Below are 13,781 nucleotides of genomic sequence, written 5' to 3'. Positions count from 1 at the left end.
ACATAATTTTTGTAAACAGATAAAAGGAGGAAAAAGGAAAGAAGCACAAATTAAAAACAGCTTTTACTTGGTTACAGAAAGGACCATAAATTTGCAAATTCAACATTTACAACAGACCACATTCACAAAAGATGTCTGAAATTTGCACTGTTTGCTTTAGTGCAAGTACTACATCACTCAATAATCTCTTCATGCCATAGGCCAACTGCTGCATGTGCAATGAGGTATGCCATCTGGTGATGTCAGATGTTCAGTATTTATCATTCCTTTTTGGGGTATTTCCTGACTTTTGTAACTCCATGTGCCTTATATTAAATTACTTGTCTCATGATCATCTATGGCACTTTTGGCGCTTTTAAATGCTGATAAGATTCACCCTATATTCAGTGTAGTTTTCAGATACTATTCTTATAAACATATAAAAACATGCTGATCATAACACTTTGATCATAACCAACAAAAGGAATCACAATTTGAACTGAGTAGCACTTCTGGTAAAATAATAATAACTTGAAATTAAATTATTTATGTGATCAATCTCATGGGATTGATCACATCAGAGTATTGTAGTATACCATGTAATAGCATGGATGAAAGAGAATATGACTTACTCTGTTCAGTGTTTAGGGCAATATTGAGTACATCAAAGGTGCAAATGTCAAGTACTGTTGGATGGCAAAAAGTGGAATACTTCAAACTCCCTGATTCAAAATTTAATTACCACAGGTTCAGAATTAGAGAACCTTAAGAAATGTTATTATAAAGCACATCTAGGATGTGATGCAAGGCATACTGCCACCCATCAGCAAACATCTCTCTTCCAGATCCACAAAACCAAAATCTCAGGACTGGAATCAATTGCCAAAAGTACTTCTGAACTAATTTATCGCAAGTATGATTGGTAGCTGGGAGAAACTATTTTGTCTGCTGAACTTTTGTTGTTGTTTAAGATAGTTTCCAGGTTTCTACTTATTTTTAAATTGGTAGTTTTTCAAAATACATGGTGTCGGCTCTGTTCAGTTTCTGGAGTCGACTCGGTTCAGTTTCATACATTTTGTGATTAATGGTTTATCTTGTTCTGTGAACCTTCAAATACTCTTTTCAAGTTATGCACATTAATTTTTTGAGGTTTTTTTATACACTAGTATAGTAATAGCATGTCAGATGACAAATATTTTTGTCTACTGTGGAAGTGATTTTAGAAACTCACAGTAACAACTTATGTATTCCAGTTGGGGATTCCTCTGATGTATCTGCATCTGTATGTATTGCAGTAGCAACTCCCAGTGAGCTACTACTACTAGCATATAATGGAAGACCAATGTAGTGCTCAACATCCTGTGGTGTTGGGAGAGGCCATTGTAGCAACTCTTCCTCAGATCTCCGCAGGATGCTAAGAGGTGGCAGTGGTGAAGGCTGTTGGGCACTGCTTACTTCTACCTACTTGTCTCTGTATCATACAAAGCAGATCAAGTTCAGAGGGCTGCAGATTTGTTTGAAAGGAAGAAGGGAATGAAATAGAGGTTAGTGTCTAATGTTTAGTTGAAGGTGAAATCACTAGGTGCAGGACTCTAGCTTATGGTGGATGAATGACAAGGATGGAGAGGCTGGATGTGGTCTCATTAAAAGACTCAACCAAATATTTTTGTTGCATGATCAATAGAAATTATGGAAAACCTACATTGTGATGGAGAGGCAAAAATTGAAACCACTTGTTCCATGTGTGAATCTAATACCCCATGTGCATGCTCTCCTTTAGTCCTGTATGAAATTTGACAGACTGCCCAAGGATCTCTGAGTATTTACAAACATACTGGCCCTTATCAATCATGGGCCAGAGAACTAAGAACCACAGGTATGCTGGAGAGAGGACACAGCTATTGCCACAGCAAATGTAGCAGCTGGTATTCCATGCAATCAGGAAGTCATCCGGCCATTGCCATGAAAGATAAGCACAACATGGGAAAGATGCAGTATAACAACAAACCCCATCAAAGCCAAACTGTGTGACACAATGGCATAGTACACACCATCATGGAGGTTGTCCAGACAGCAGGTGAAAAACAAACTAGGATTACCTCAATTCAGGAAAATTTGTTATCCACAGAATGAGCTACCATTGGTAACACTTTGTTGATAATAATGGTTACAACTAAAAATAGTGAGCAAATTTAAAGGAGAGGAAGAGTGGGCCAGTGTATGATTAAGTGAGACAATATGGAGGTAGCACATGTTAATTCTTTCACAAGATGAAATGGTTAGTTGTAAGGAATAAAATGATTTTGTCAACATTTTATAAAATTTTAATGTATAAGACAGGCACAGGGTCTAAATATTTTAACATTCTCAAAAGAGACAATGACAGAAAAAAAACCATGGTAAGGCTCTACACATCAAGTGGCACAGTTGGTCTAACAAATGTGCCTGGGTGAATAGCTGAGCATTTGGTGAATGGCTGTCTAGCAATAGTGAAAGTGCAATGAAGCAGTCTGGTAGTAGCAGGGGCTCACAGTGGCACTGGCATAGATGTAAAGTATGGTGCAGTAAGGTATTGAGGGGTTAATGCAAGCAAACACACTTCACCTACAATAATTACTGTTCTGCTGGAAGCCTTAACAGCAGCATTATTTGTGAATTTCCTGTTGCATACATTTCAGGAGAAACACTGCTTTGACCTTTGTTCTGTTGTATTATACTGCATTTCTTGTATTGTATAACATCTGAGTTGGCCAAGGACAGTTACAGAATACAGACATGAAGATAAGTATAGTCATATACACGGTGCTTATATTTAAACTTTCCCTAGTTGAGAGATCCCCCACGAAAACCTAGTGAGCGTACAACAATGAAACTTAGTGGAAACATTTGTAAGGATTTGTGGAAGATGAATAATTTGTAAATCATTTAAAGAAAGACATTTAATTTCCACATTATAGAGTAACATCTGTTAATTACACACCATTTTTATGTTCCAGGTTACAAACGTTTCTCAATACTATGACTATTTGCTACCAATACAGCCTGGAACTGTATTAGGGATACCAATTCATAATTGTTCGTATTACTTTTCAAACGGTGGACCATGAAATGTTCAGCTGTTGTGACACAGCCTGTGAAGTGATTGAAAATTGCACATTGCATCCACAATTCTCAGCCATATAACAGTAACTTCTTCAACAATCTGGACCACAATTGTCCATCCGCCTCTCCCAGGAGCAATTTCCAAAACACCAGTTAATACAAACTTCCTAATAACATTCTTCAAGAAAGAGGTCCTTACCATATTCCTTTAATGTGTCCATATTCATGAAGAATATGCTGCTTATTTTGATAAAACAGCATTATGAGTGAAGCCTTGCTCACCTAGTCCAAGCTCATGTTGACAGGCTGCTACTGTAGTGCAAACTGATGCTTGTGTTTCAATCCTGCTTCACCATACCAGTACCAACACCTAACAACAAGTCATTACACTAGCACTACTAACAATGCAAATCCTGCAGCACAGAGCCTGAACATCATACTTATAAAGCTGGGTACCTCTACACTAAATAGTTTTCCTTCTACACTGGCTTGTCATCCTCAGCCCACAGGCATCACTGAATGCAGATATGAAAGAGCATGTGGTCAGCGCCCTGCTCTCCTGGCCACTGTCAGTTTTCATGACCAAAAAAGCTGCTTCTCAACAAAATATCTCCTCAATTGACCTCAAAAGGGCTGAGTGCACCCCACTTGCCAACAGATGGTCACCAGTTCAAGTGTTAACCAATGCTTACAGCATTTCACTTCAGTGATCTGACTGGAACTGATGTTACCACTGCAGCACGGCCACTGATAGATAATTATACACAAAAATAATTAATTAAATGATTAATAATTTCTTGTAATTTATCCTAAATTTTAATATGGCATCAGGCATAGATAAAAGGGGATTCACATTGCATAAGGAGAATAGTGTACATGTAATTTTCTACATTTGTATCAAGCAATATTTTCTATCAGGCAAAATCTCATTTTTTTAATTGATTCATCTGTGGTTTCTTGGTAAATACTGTATATCATATTAACTAAATGAAAGACTCTTTTAGTCTTGCTTCAAAAACTTCATTCTTACTGTATGACATAGGTTTCAGGAAAATAGGTTTATAACCTGAAACCTAGGTCATACAGTAATACTGAAGTTTGTGAAACAAGGTTAAAAAAGTGTTTCACTTAGTTAATGCAAAATCACATTAGTTCTTGATGTAATCAAAAACAGTGAAAGTATTCCTAGCTAAACTGTAAAACATTGTGTGGTTTTCAGAGTAACAGCTTGTTGTTATGCCTATCTATAAGTAGTCAAACTTCACTCAAAATTGCCAGTTTGCAGTTAGATAGCTCACAAGTAAGAACTCAAGAACTTTAACAATTAATAGCTTTTGGATGATTTCTGGAACCTAAAGTAATTAACATTTCACTCAACCTGTACTGTGACAAGCAAGAGTGAAGAATCTTATTTACATCAAAACTAGTCACAGTTGCACATGGTGCTTCCCATTATAGACTTGCTTAAAAGAACCATCAAAGTGTAATCTTTTGCTAGTGAATTACTACAGAAGAATGCTAAGTGCACGTTTTGGCATGTGTAAATGTGAAATGTTCTTTGTCTGCAATATAACTTCACTAACATAATTATAGAGCAGATGTGGTTCAATAACCTAGCAAATTTCTGTAATTGACAAATTGGTCACTGTTTCTAATACCAAACTTAGTGAAGAGCAAGTGAGTGTGTTAGTTCAATGTAAACAAGGGTGTTGTGTACATCTTTGAGTAAGAACCTTCTTGCACTCATTTATACTTTTCAGCTTTGTGCCAATCAAAAGGGATGCTACTGAAGAGAGACTATGAGAACCAGGTTAATACTGGTACAGCTACAGTAGATGGTACACCTTCCATATGAGTTCCTTAAAGAATCATGTACCGAAGTTCATAAACATCTTAACTACTTATATTAGCTCAGATAATTATTTACATAACTAAAATTAGGAAAGTGCACATAATTACTGTATACCTGTTCACCTGTAATTAACTTGAAAACACCAATACATCAGAAAAAGTAACTCAATATGTGTTTATATTTAGACATTAATGAGGATAAACTTTCTCTCCTTCTGATTGCTTCTCGGCATATTCAGTTGGTGCCCTGCCTGGCATTGTGTGATTAAAGGTGGATGCAGATACTGTTTCAGCCATAGCTGACACAGACACTCCCATTATCCTCTGTTCTGAAAACCTAGAACCGTGAATAAGCATGAGACAATCTGGGCAACAGTGTGTGTAGGAGATTGTTTTCTTAGCCTTTATGTTGCTTATTCATTTATATTCTACACCAGTTAAAAATATAAAGATCCTTGGATACCTGTTTCTACATATGTCAAATATAAAAAATGGTATTTTGTGTAGGAGGGATAATACGAGTTCAGGTTAATGGCAACTCTTTGCCTCATCTTTCATAAACAACAGAAATTTTACAAAAATCATCAAAGTATGTCAGTGCTTCCCTCATGCAATGACAAACACTTACATATTTCAAAACACAATTGGCAGTACTAACATTATTATGGAGAGGATAGTAACACAACTTACACTCTTCCTCTTTGTTTTTTACACGGTGTTTCACAGAAGGAGGAAGCAGTCAATACAATTGCTGCTTCTCCTACAGGAGACCTATTCACTTGCTTTCCTCTTTGTTATGAATGCCCAGAACCACTGAATAGCCTTAGATAACATGGTGAAATGTCTGCACTGCAAATTGTCACTCTTTGTACATTAATAGACAATGGTACTATGAAAAGACAGGGCTTTCAAATGATGTGTGTGTGTGTGTGTGTGTGTGTGTGTGTGTGTGTGTGTGTGTGTGTTTGTGTGTGTTGTTCTGGGATTCTTCAAGGCTAGCCAGACTTTGGTAAATCTTTTTGCACTTTGTGGATGGCAATGTCATCACAAGTAAAGCCTAATTGCCACAAACATCCTTTTCTCACTGATAAACATTAATTGTGAAGTTTTTTTCAGATTTAGTACTGTTAATTGAATCCACAAAATGGCACAAATTAGTGTAGTGAGCCCCAGAATAGTTTTCAGATGACACTATTTTGAAGAGAGCATGTCCAGGTGAGGGGTAATCAATAAGATTTTCATGTTATTACCACTACTTTCTGTAAGTTGTTTTCTGAGTCATCTATTACACATTGTGGTGCTCTTTGGTTTTTCCCTTGATCCACAACAAATTTGAAAGCGTGCTGAAGAATGAGTAAGCTGTTGGCCTTGTGTGTTTCCTTGATCTATAATCATGTGGAAGCTTATAGACTTTTAAGAAGCATGAATAGTCTATTACAGATTATTTGGTGCCTCTGTGGTAACAGTAAAAGGCTACTAATGATATCTCCGTCTATTTTATCTAATCTTCAGATCTGCATAAAGTTAGCTGGATAAATGTATCTGCTTTGAAGAGGATCTGAAATTCTGGAAAGAGAGAAAATGGTTTTAAAAAGATTTTTACCTTTTCTGTGATGTCAGTTCCATTTAGGTGTCATCTCGGCTTAAAATGTGTCTAAGGAACACAGTTCCAACAAAGTATTTCCAACTGTGTTAACAAATATATGTATGGTAACCTTGCTGCTGCTACATTTTACCATATCAGAAAAATGCAAATTAATGATTCAGTTGTTCAAAAAACCTGAATACTGCACTATATTACCGTAGCAGAATGCTACCTTGCCCAGCATTTGAGTTTTCACACTTTCGTAATATAATGTACACTGATAGAAAAAATTCAAAATACAAGGAAAGAATTGTGTGACATAAACAAAAGTTGGTAGGCAAGTTTCGACACCTGAAAGATGATGTCTGTTCAAATTTCATGGGAATTGCATAAAAATAGCACTTACAGTATCACTATGATGATGCAGGTTTGCTTTAAACACATGCTGTAATGGTCTAGAGTGTTAGGTGCCTTTGAGATTGAATGTAGTGAGAAGATGTTAGTCAAGAATGAATTTAAGGCAACATAAATGTCATTGTCAACACCACATTGAGTTTGAATAAGGCCATGTAATAGGTCTGAGAGAAGCTGGATATTCCTTCTGAGATATTGCAGCAAGATTTGTCAGGAATGTAACCACTGTAGATCATTGCTGGTAATCATGGTCACAAGAATGTATAGTCGCAAGAAGACCAGGCTCAGGACAGACACTTGGCACTAGCAGGAGGAAACACCTTTGTGTTCAGCAGAAGGTCCTGGCATATTGTGCTGCAATTTTAACAGTACTCTGAGCACCAGTTGGCACAACAGTGACACAACGAACTGATACAAATCAGTTACTTCAAGAACAGCTGTGAGCCAGATGCCCTGTAGCCTGCATTCCACTGACCTCAAACCACCACTATTTCTGACTTAAGTGGCGTCAAGCGAGAGATCATTGAAGGTAAGTGTTGAGGTGGCAGTGATGACCATGTGCTGCTTAGATAGAGGCTACTTGAGGTCCTGCAACCAAACTGCACAACCCCTTCTTTGTGTTGTGATTTTTTTCTGTTAGTGTATTTTAATCACAGTATCATAATATTAAACCAAGTTTAAGAACTGCTTACAGCTTAAGAAAAATAGTTTTTACTTCTTTAGAAGATTTTACAACTCAATCCATTTGGACAATCAATAAAAGGTTCCATGTATCGGAAGGGTGCAATGTTTCTAAGTACAAGTGAAGGCCAGAGCTGACCTTCATTATTGTCTGTTTCATGTGAAACAACACTTTAAAACTTAGTGTTCCCAGTTGTTTTCAAAGATTGTTTCTACTGTTCCCAGTTGTTTTCAAAGATTGTTTATACACTGCAATGTGCAACAGAACTCATATGTATCTGTAAATACAGAAGTTGCATGTCAGTACACACATTCCATCGGAAATTAAGAGCTAGTTTTGCAGATCTTCGGTCAACTTGCAGTATTTGTTATAGGCCTTCATCATTGCAGAAAGGCATCTGTGCAGGCCTGTGGCCTGTTATACTAAGGAACAGACATAAATACATGTTAACTAACAAGGGAACGTTCTCAAGTGCCACTAAATGATCTTGATGAAATTTGGCAGGTATGCTGAGGGTGAAAATTGATGCAATACTTTTCTTCTGCCCAGTTTCACTTTTAACAAGTAAAACACACCCCACAAGGCAATTTGGTAATTAGGTTTTGAGGTACTTTCATCAAACTGATGATATGTAAAAAAATGTTTCTCACATGAAAGGTAATATGTAGTTAACCTTCTTGGGAAGTTTATAATTAAATTTTACAAAAATTTGAAGTTTTTCAGAATACCCCACCATCATTAATTAATTTTCAAACGTGGAAACCTTTGTTAACACATAAATAAAAGACGTTTTGAAGCTACAAATATCCATGTGTAATAATGCTGGTTTTTAGCATACAGTTTTTCGAAAGTAAGTAATACACAATGTGCTGTCAGAGCATTTTCAGCAAATATAATTGAAACATGTAAACATTCATTATTAGTCCAGTTACTTATTTCACTTATATTTCTTTCATGCAGCACAACAAATAATATGTCGGGATAACCAAAACATTGATGCTGTAACTGAAACTAAATTTCCTTTGACTCATATTCAAGAAAATCTTACAGGGAGCTCTCATAGTACATCCCTAAATGCAAAACTAGCAAAAATTAGCTATGTAGTAAGATTGTTTTGCAATAACACCAGTGCAGAATTTGTTTGGGCTATATACTTTGCTCATGTACATTCATCAGTGAACTGCAGTATCATTTTCTGGAGAATGTGAATCAAACCAAGACAGTTTTCAGGAAACAGAAGCCAATTATAGGAATAATTAAACAAGCAAGCAGCAGAAAATCATGCAAAACTAACTTTGAAGATCCAAAAATTTTACACATTTCTTGCATTTATATATTTAAAGTAGTATTGCAAGTCAAAAAAATGTAATGAGAAAAGAAAACACTTTTATGCAAAACATAATTGACCATGATTACAGTACCAGATAGCACAGTAATATACATATTAACCGTTGCAACACAATTTTTTTCCAAAAAAAGGTTTATACCATGCAAGAGGAAAAACTAAGTCACAAATATCCAAGACAAATAAAACCTCATCTTGAAGAAAAAATTTAAGTCTGTGACAGCTTACCTACTGCAAAACTGCTTTTATTCAATCTTGTGGTATTCTATGCACAAAACCATGTAATTCATACTTTTAACTGTGGAAATAAGTTGTAAATGTACAATATGTAGTCTGATTTGTTATTATTCACTTTAGGGATCCGATATGTTATAAAAATTAATAAGATATGTTTGACATTTGCAAAACAACGTCTACAAAAGTTATTTTTGTCAATTACCTGAACTGGAGATTCTGGAAGGGTTAGTGAAGTTAATCAGGGAATGTTACAGAATTAGTGATGACAAGATTGTTTGTTAGATCGAGGAAGGAGAAGAAATGGGGACATTACACAAATTATATGGAAGATAATGATGATTCCATATTTATAAAAAAATTCCGTACCAATACTTTTCGATCTCATGCTTGAGAAGCTGGAGCATGTAATTGAAATGTGATACAAATTTCCTAAAATAAAACTTTTTTTCTGTAACAAGCATTATAGACATTAGATATTGGTACTTCGAGAAATACATTCTGTTGTGTTATTTATGTAAATGAGGTATATAGAAAGACCATTTATGCCAAAACAGTGTGGCTCATAGATTCTTTTGCAGAAACTAAAGGACTGTGTGTAAAGCCTTAGCTACATTAGAGAGAAAAAAATGCTGGGACCTAAGGACTGAAGAAATATATACGTCATGCTTGTCTCTTGCCTTTACTGGTTTTATGTTTCCTATATTTATTTTTATGTTACACAAAAGAGAAAGTTATTAGCTATAAATCAATAAAGAGTGCAAATTTTCTGAAGAGTTCTTATTCTCCCGGTCATATATAATACCAACCAGTATTAATTGTTAGTTTTTTTTATTTATGTATTTTTTTGTTTTTAAAAGGGATTTATGATGTCAAACTGGCCGACTGGGAATAGGATAGGTACCACAGGACATTTTAATTCCCACTGTCGCTGAATATAAGTTTGACAGCTTCCATTACAAAATATTGACTTTTTAATCCCACAGACTGAAATACAGTGATGTGTGATAGAAGAATGATGCGTGAATATGCCTGGCATCTCACTTTGTCACACTTAAGACCAAACAACTTGTTTTACATTTTCTCAAACATGCATGTTTTACATATCAGACTCTTGAGAGAGATGTGCACTACAAAATGAACATAATTTTAAAAAACGATTTTTTTTAAATTTTTTACTTCCTAAGTCAAATGCTCAAAGACATTTTTGCCCCGGCTCGGACTATCTTAGATTTGGGGTTGATTCCATTAATCCTACCTGGTAAGCATCCCAGACTGCTCAGCAGTACTCCAAAAGATGAAAGACAAGCGTAGAGTAGGCAATTTCTTTAACAGTCTGTTACATTTTCGATGTGTTCTGCTAATAAAATGTAGTATTTGGTTTGCCTTCCCCACAACATTTTCTATGTGTTCTTTCCGATTAAAGTTGTTCATAATTTTAATACCTAGGTATTTAGTTGAATTTCCAGCCATTAGATTTGACTGATTTATTGTGTTACCAAAGTTTAATGGATTCCTTGTAGCACTCATATTTGGATGACCTCATACTTTTCATTATATAGCGTCAGTTGCCAATTTTCACAACATACAGATATCTTTTCTAAATAGTTTTGTAATTTGTTTTGATCTTCTGACAACATTACTAGATCATAAACGACAGCATGATCTGCAAACAACCTAAGACGGCTGAGCAGATTGTCTCCTAAATCATGTATATACATAAGGAACAGCAGAGGGCCTGTAACACTACCTTGGGGAATGCCAGAAACAACTTCTGTTTTACTTGACGACTTTCCATCCATTACTATGAACTGTGACCACTCTGGCAGGAAATCACAAATCCAGTCATGTAACTGAAATAATATTCCATAAGCACGCAGTTTCAGTACAAGTCACTTGTGTGGTACACTGTCAAAAGCCTTCTGGAAATATAGAAATACTGAATAAATTTGAAATCCCTTGTCAATAACACTCAAAAATTTGCATGTGTAAAGAGTTGGTTGTGTTTCAGAAGAACAATGTTTTTTAAATCTTTGCTGCATATCGACATTAATGATATGGGCTTATAATTTAGTGAATTACTCCTAGTAACTTTCTTGAGTATTGGTGTGACCTGTGCAACTTGCCAGTCTGTGTATTGCACATAAATAGGAAAATAAATCTGCCACTGTGTACTACACCACTGATTACAAACTATGTGAAACAGTATCTGCCATAAAGTATATACGAGTAGCTATCTTTATTTTGTTTTATTTAAACGTCAAGTTTCATAGGACCAAATTGAGGATCAAATATCCAAGGTCATGGAACATGTCACGACATGAAATTACAACTTAAAGGTAATAAAAGATAAAAATAAAATGTTTATGAAGAAAAAAAAAGGTCAAGCAATAAGTATCAGGAAACTCAGTCAAAAATATAACATAAAAATGATTTTAATTTTTCAGGAACTCCTGAAGAGAATAGGAGTGACCCATGAGGAAATTCTCCAGTTTCAATTTGAAAGCGAGTAAATTACTACTAAGAGTTTTGAATTCTTGTGGTAGCTTATTGAAAATGGACGTAGCAATATATTGCACTCCTTTCTGCACAAGTGTTAAGGAAGTCCGATCCGAATGCAGGTCAGATTTCTGCTGAGTATTCACTGAGTGAAAGTTGATTATTCTTGGGAATAAGCTGATATTGTTAACAAGAAACAACAGTAAAGAATATATATACTGAGAGGCCATTGTCAAAATTCCCAGGTTAATGAACATGGGCCGACAAGAGTTCCGCAAACTTACACCACTTACTGCACAAGCCGCCCATTCCTGAGCCAAAAATATCCTTTTAGAGTGGGAAGAGTTTCCCCAAAATATAATACCATGCAACACAAGTGAATGAAAATAAGCAAAGCAGACTATTTTTCGTGTTGATACCGTTTGAATAGTAAAAATGGCAGCATTAAGTCTTTCAACAAGATCCTGTTTGTGGCCTTTCCACAACAGTGTACTATCTACATGAACACCTAGAAATTTGAACTGTACAGTTTCACTAATCATATGCCCATTCTGAGAAATTAAAACATTAAGTTTTGTTGAATTAAACTGTAAAAAACTGGGTCTTACTGCGATTCAGCGCTAGTTTATTTTCTACAAGCCATGAACTTATGTCATCAACTGCACTGTTTGAAACAGAGCCGATGTTGCACACAACATCCCTTACTATCAAGTTAGTGTCATCAGCAAACAGGAATATTTTGGAGTTACCCGCAATACCAGAGGGCATAACATTTATATAAATAGGGAACAGGTGTGGCCGAAACACTCATCCTTGGCACCTTCACTTGACTGTACCCCACTCAAGACCCCACATCATAGTCATTCTCAACACTGTGAACAATGACTTTCTGCTGTCTGTTGTTAAAGTAAGCAGTGAACCAGTTGTGAACTAGTCCCCGTATTCCGTAATGGTCCAACTTTTGGAGCAATGTTTTGTGATCACACAATGAAACACCTTAGCTAAATAAAAAAAATATGCCTAGCATTTGAAACCTTTTGTTTAACCCATCCTGTACCTCACAGAGAGAAGAGAATTTTCAGTTTTTAAACGACTTCTAAAGCTGAACTGTACATTTGATAGCAAATCGTGTGATATAAAATGATCAATTATCCCCACATACAAACCCTTTTCAATAACTTTGGCAAACACTGATGGCATAAAAATAGATCTAAAATTGTCTGTATTATCCCTTTCTCCCATTTTATAAAACAGCTTTGCTACTGAGTACTTTAACCATTCAGGAAACTGACCTTTCCTTAAGGAAAAATTACAAATATGACTAATTACAGTGCTAACATGTGCAGCTCAGTACTTTAATATTCTGCTACGCACTCCATCTTATCCATGAGAGTCCTTAGCCTTCTGTGATTCAATTACTGACGCAATCTCCCTCATGTCAGTTACACAGAGGAGTATTTCAGGCATCAGTCTTGGAAATGCATTTTCCAAGAGAGTTATATGATCCCCTGTAGAAACTAAATTTTTATTTAATTCACCAGAAATGCTCATAAAATTATTGTTAAATATTGTAAATATATCTAGTTTATCAGTACCAGAAATATTTTTACTACGAACTGACTCAATGTCATTGACCTTGTGCTGTTGACCAGATTCACAACTGACCATATGGTTTTAACATTATCTTGCAAATTAACTATTTCATTTGCACACCACATGCTCTTTGCCCTCCTAATAACATTTTCAAGCATCTTACAATACTGTTTGTAATGGGCAACTGTAACTTGATTGTGACTACTTCTGACATTTTCATATAATTCCCTCTTTGTTCTGCACAATATCCTTATCCCACTAGTCAGCCACCCAGGCTGCCTCTTACCCCATTTGGAACGTTATAATGGAAAGTAACTCACATAGAGCATGAGAAATGTGTTAAGGACAGCAGTATATTCGTTATCTATGTTATCAGCTTTATAAACACTGTGCCACTTTTCCTCCTTGATGAGTTTTAGAAAACTCTCTACTGCCATTGGATTAACTTTCCAACATAATTTGTAATTATATGTGACATTTGTTTGAGAATAAAAGCC

General features: G+C 35.7%; 1 protein-coding gene across 2 annotated transcripts in view; it reads right to left on the bottom strand.

The window, feature by feature from the left end:
* The window catches only part of LOC126470594 (uncharacterized), a 66,682-nt gene that overhangs the window by 18,883 nt on the left and 34,018 nt on the right, over window positions 1–13,781 (bottom strand). Inside the window, exon 4 of one of the 2 annotated variants that reach the window (XM_050098546.1) lies at window positions 5,048–5,269. The exons of the other annotated variant lie outside the window; for it this stretch is intronic. Within the exon in view, the coding sequence (XP_049954503.1) occupies window positions 5,122–5,269 (148 nt within the window). The 3' untranslated portion in view covers window positions 5,048–5,121. The remainder of the gene's footprint in view (window positions 1–5,047; window positions 5,270–13,781) is intronic. 2 annotated transcript variants of the gene reach the window in all.

Source organism: Schistocerca serialis, chromosome 3, assembly GCF_023864345.2.
Source record: "Schistocerca serialis cubense isolate TAMUIC-IGC-003099 chromosome 3, iqSchSeri2.2, whole genome shotgun sequence".
NCBI lineage: Eukaryota > Metazoa > Arthropoda > Insecta > Orthoptera > Acrididae > Schistocerca > Schistocerca serialis.
The sequence above is the reverse complement of the archived record's forward strand: the minus strand, read 5'-3'. Positions and strand labels throughout refer to the sequence as shown.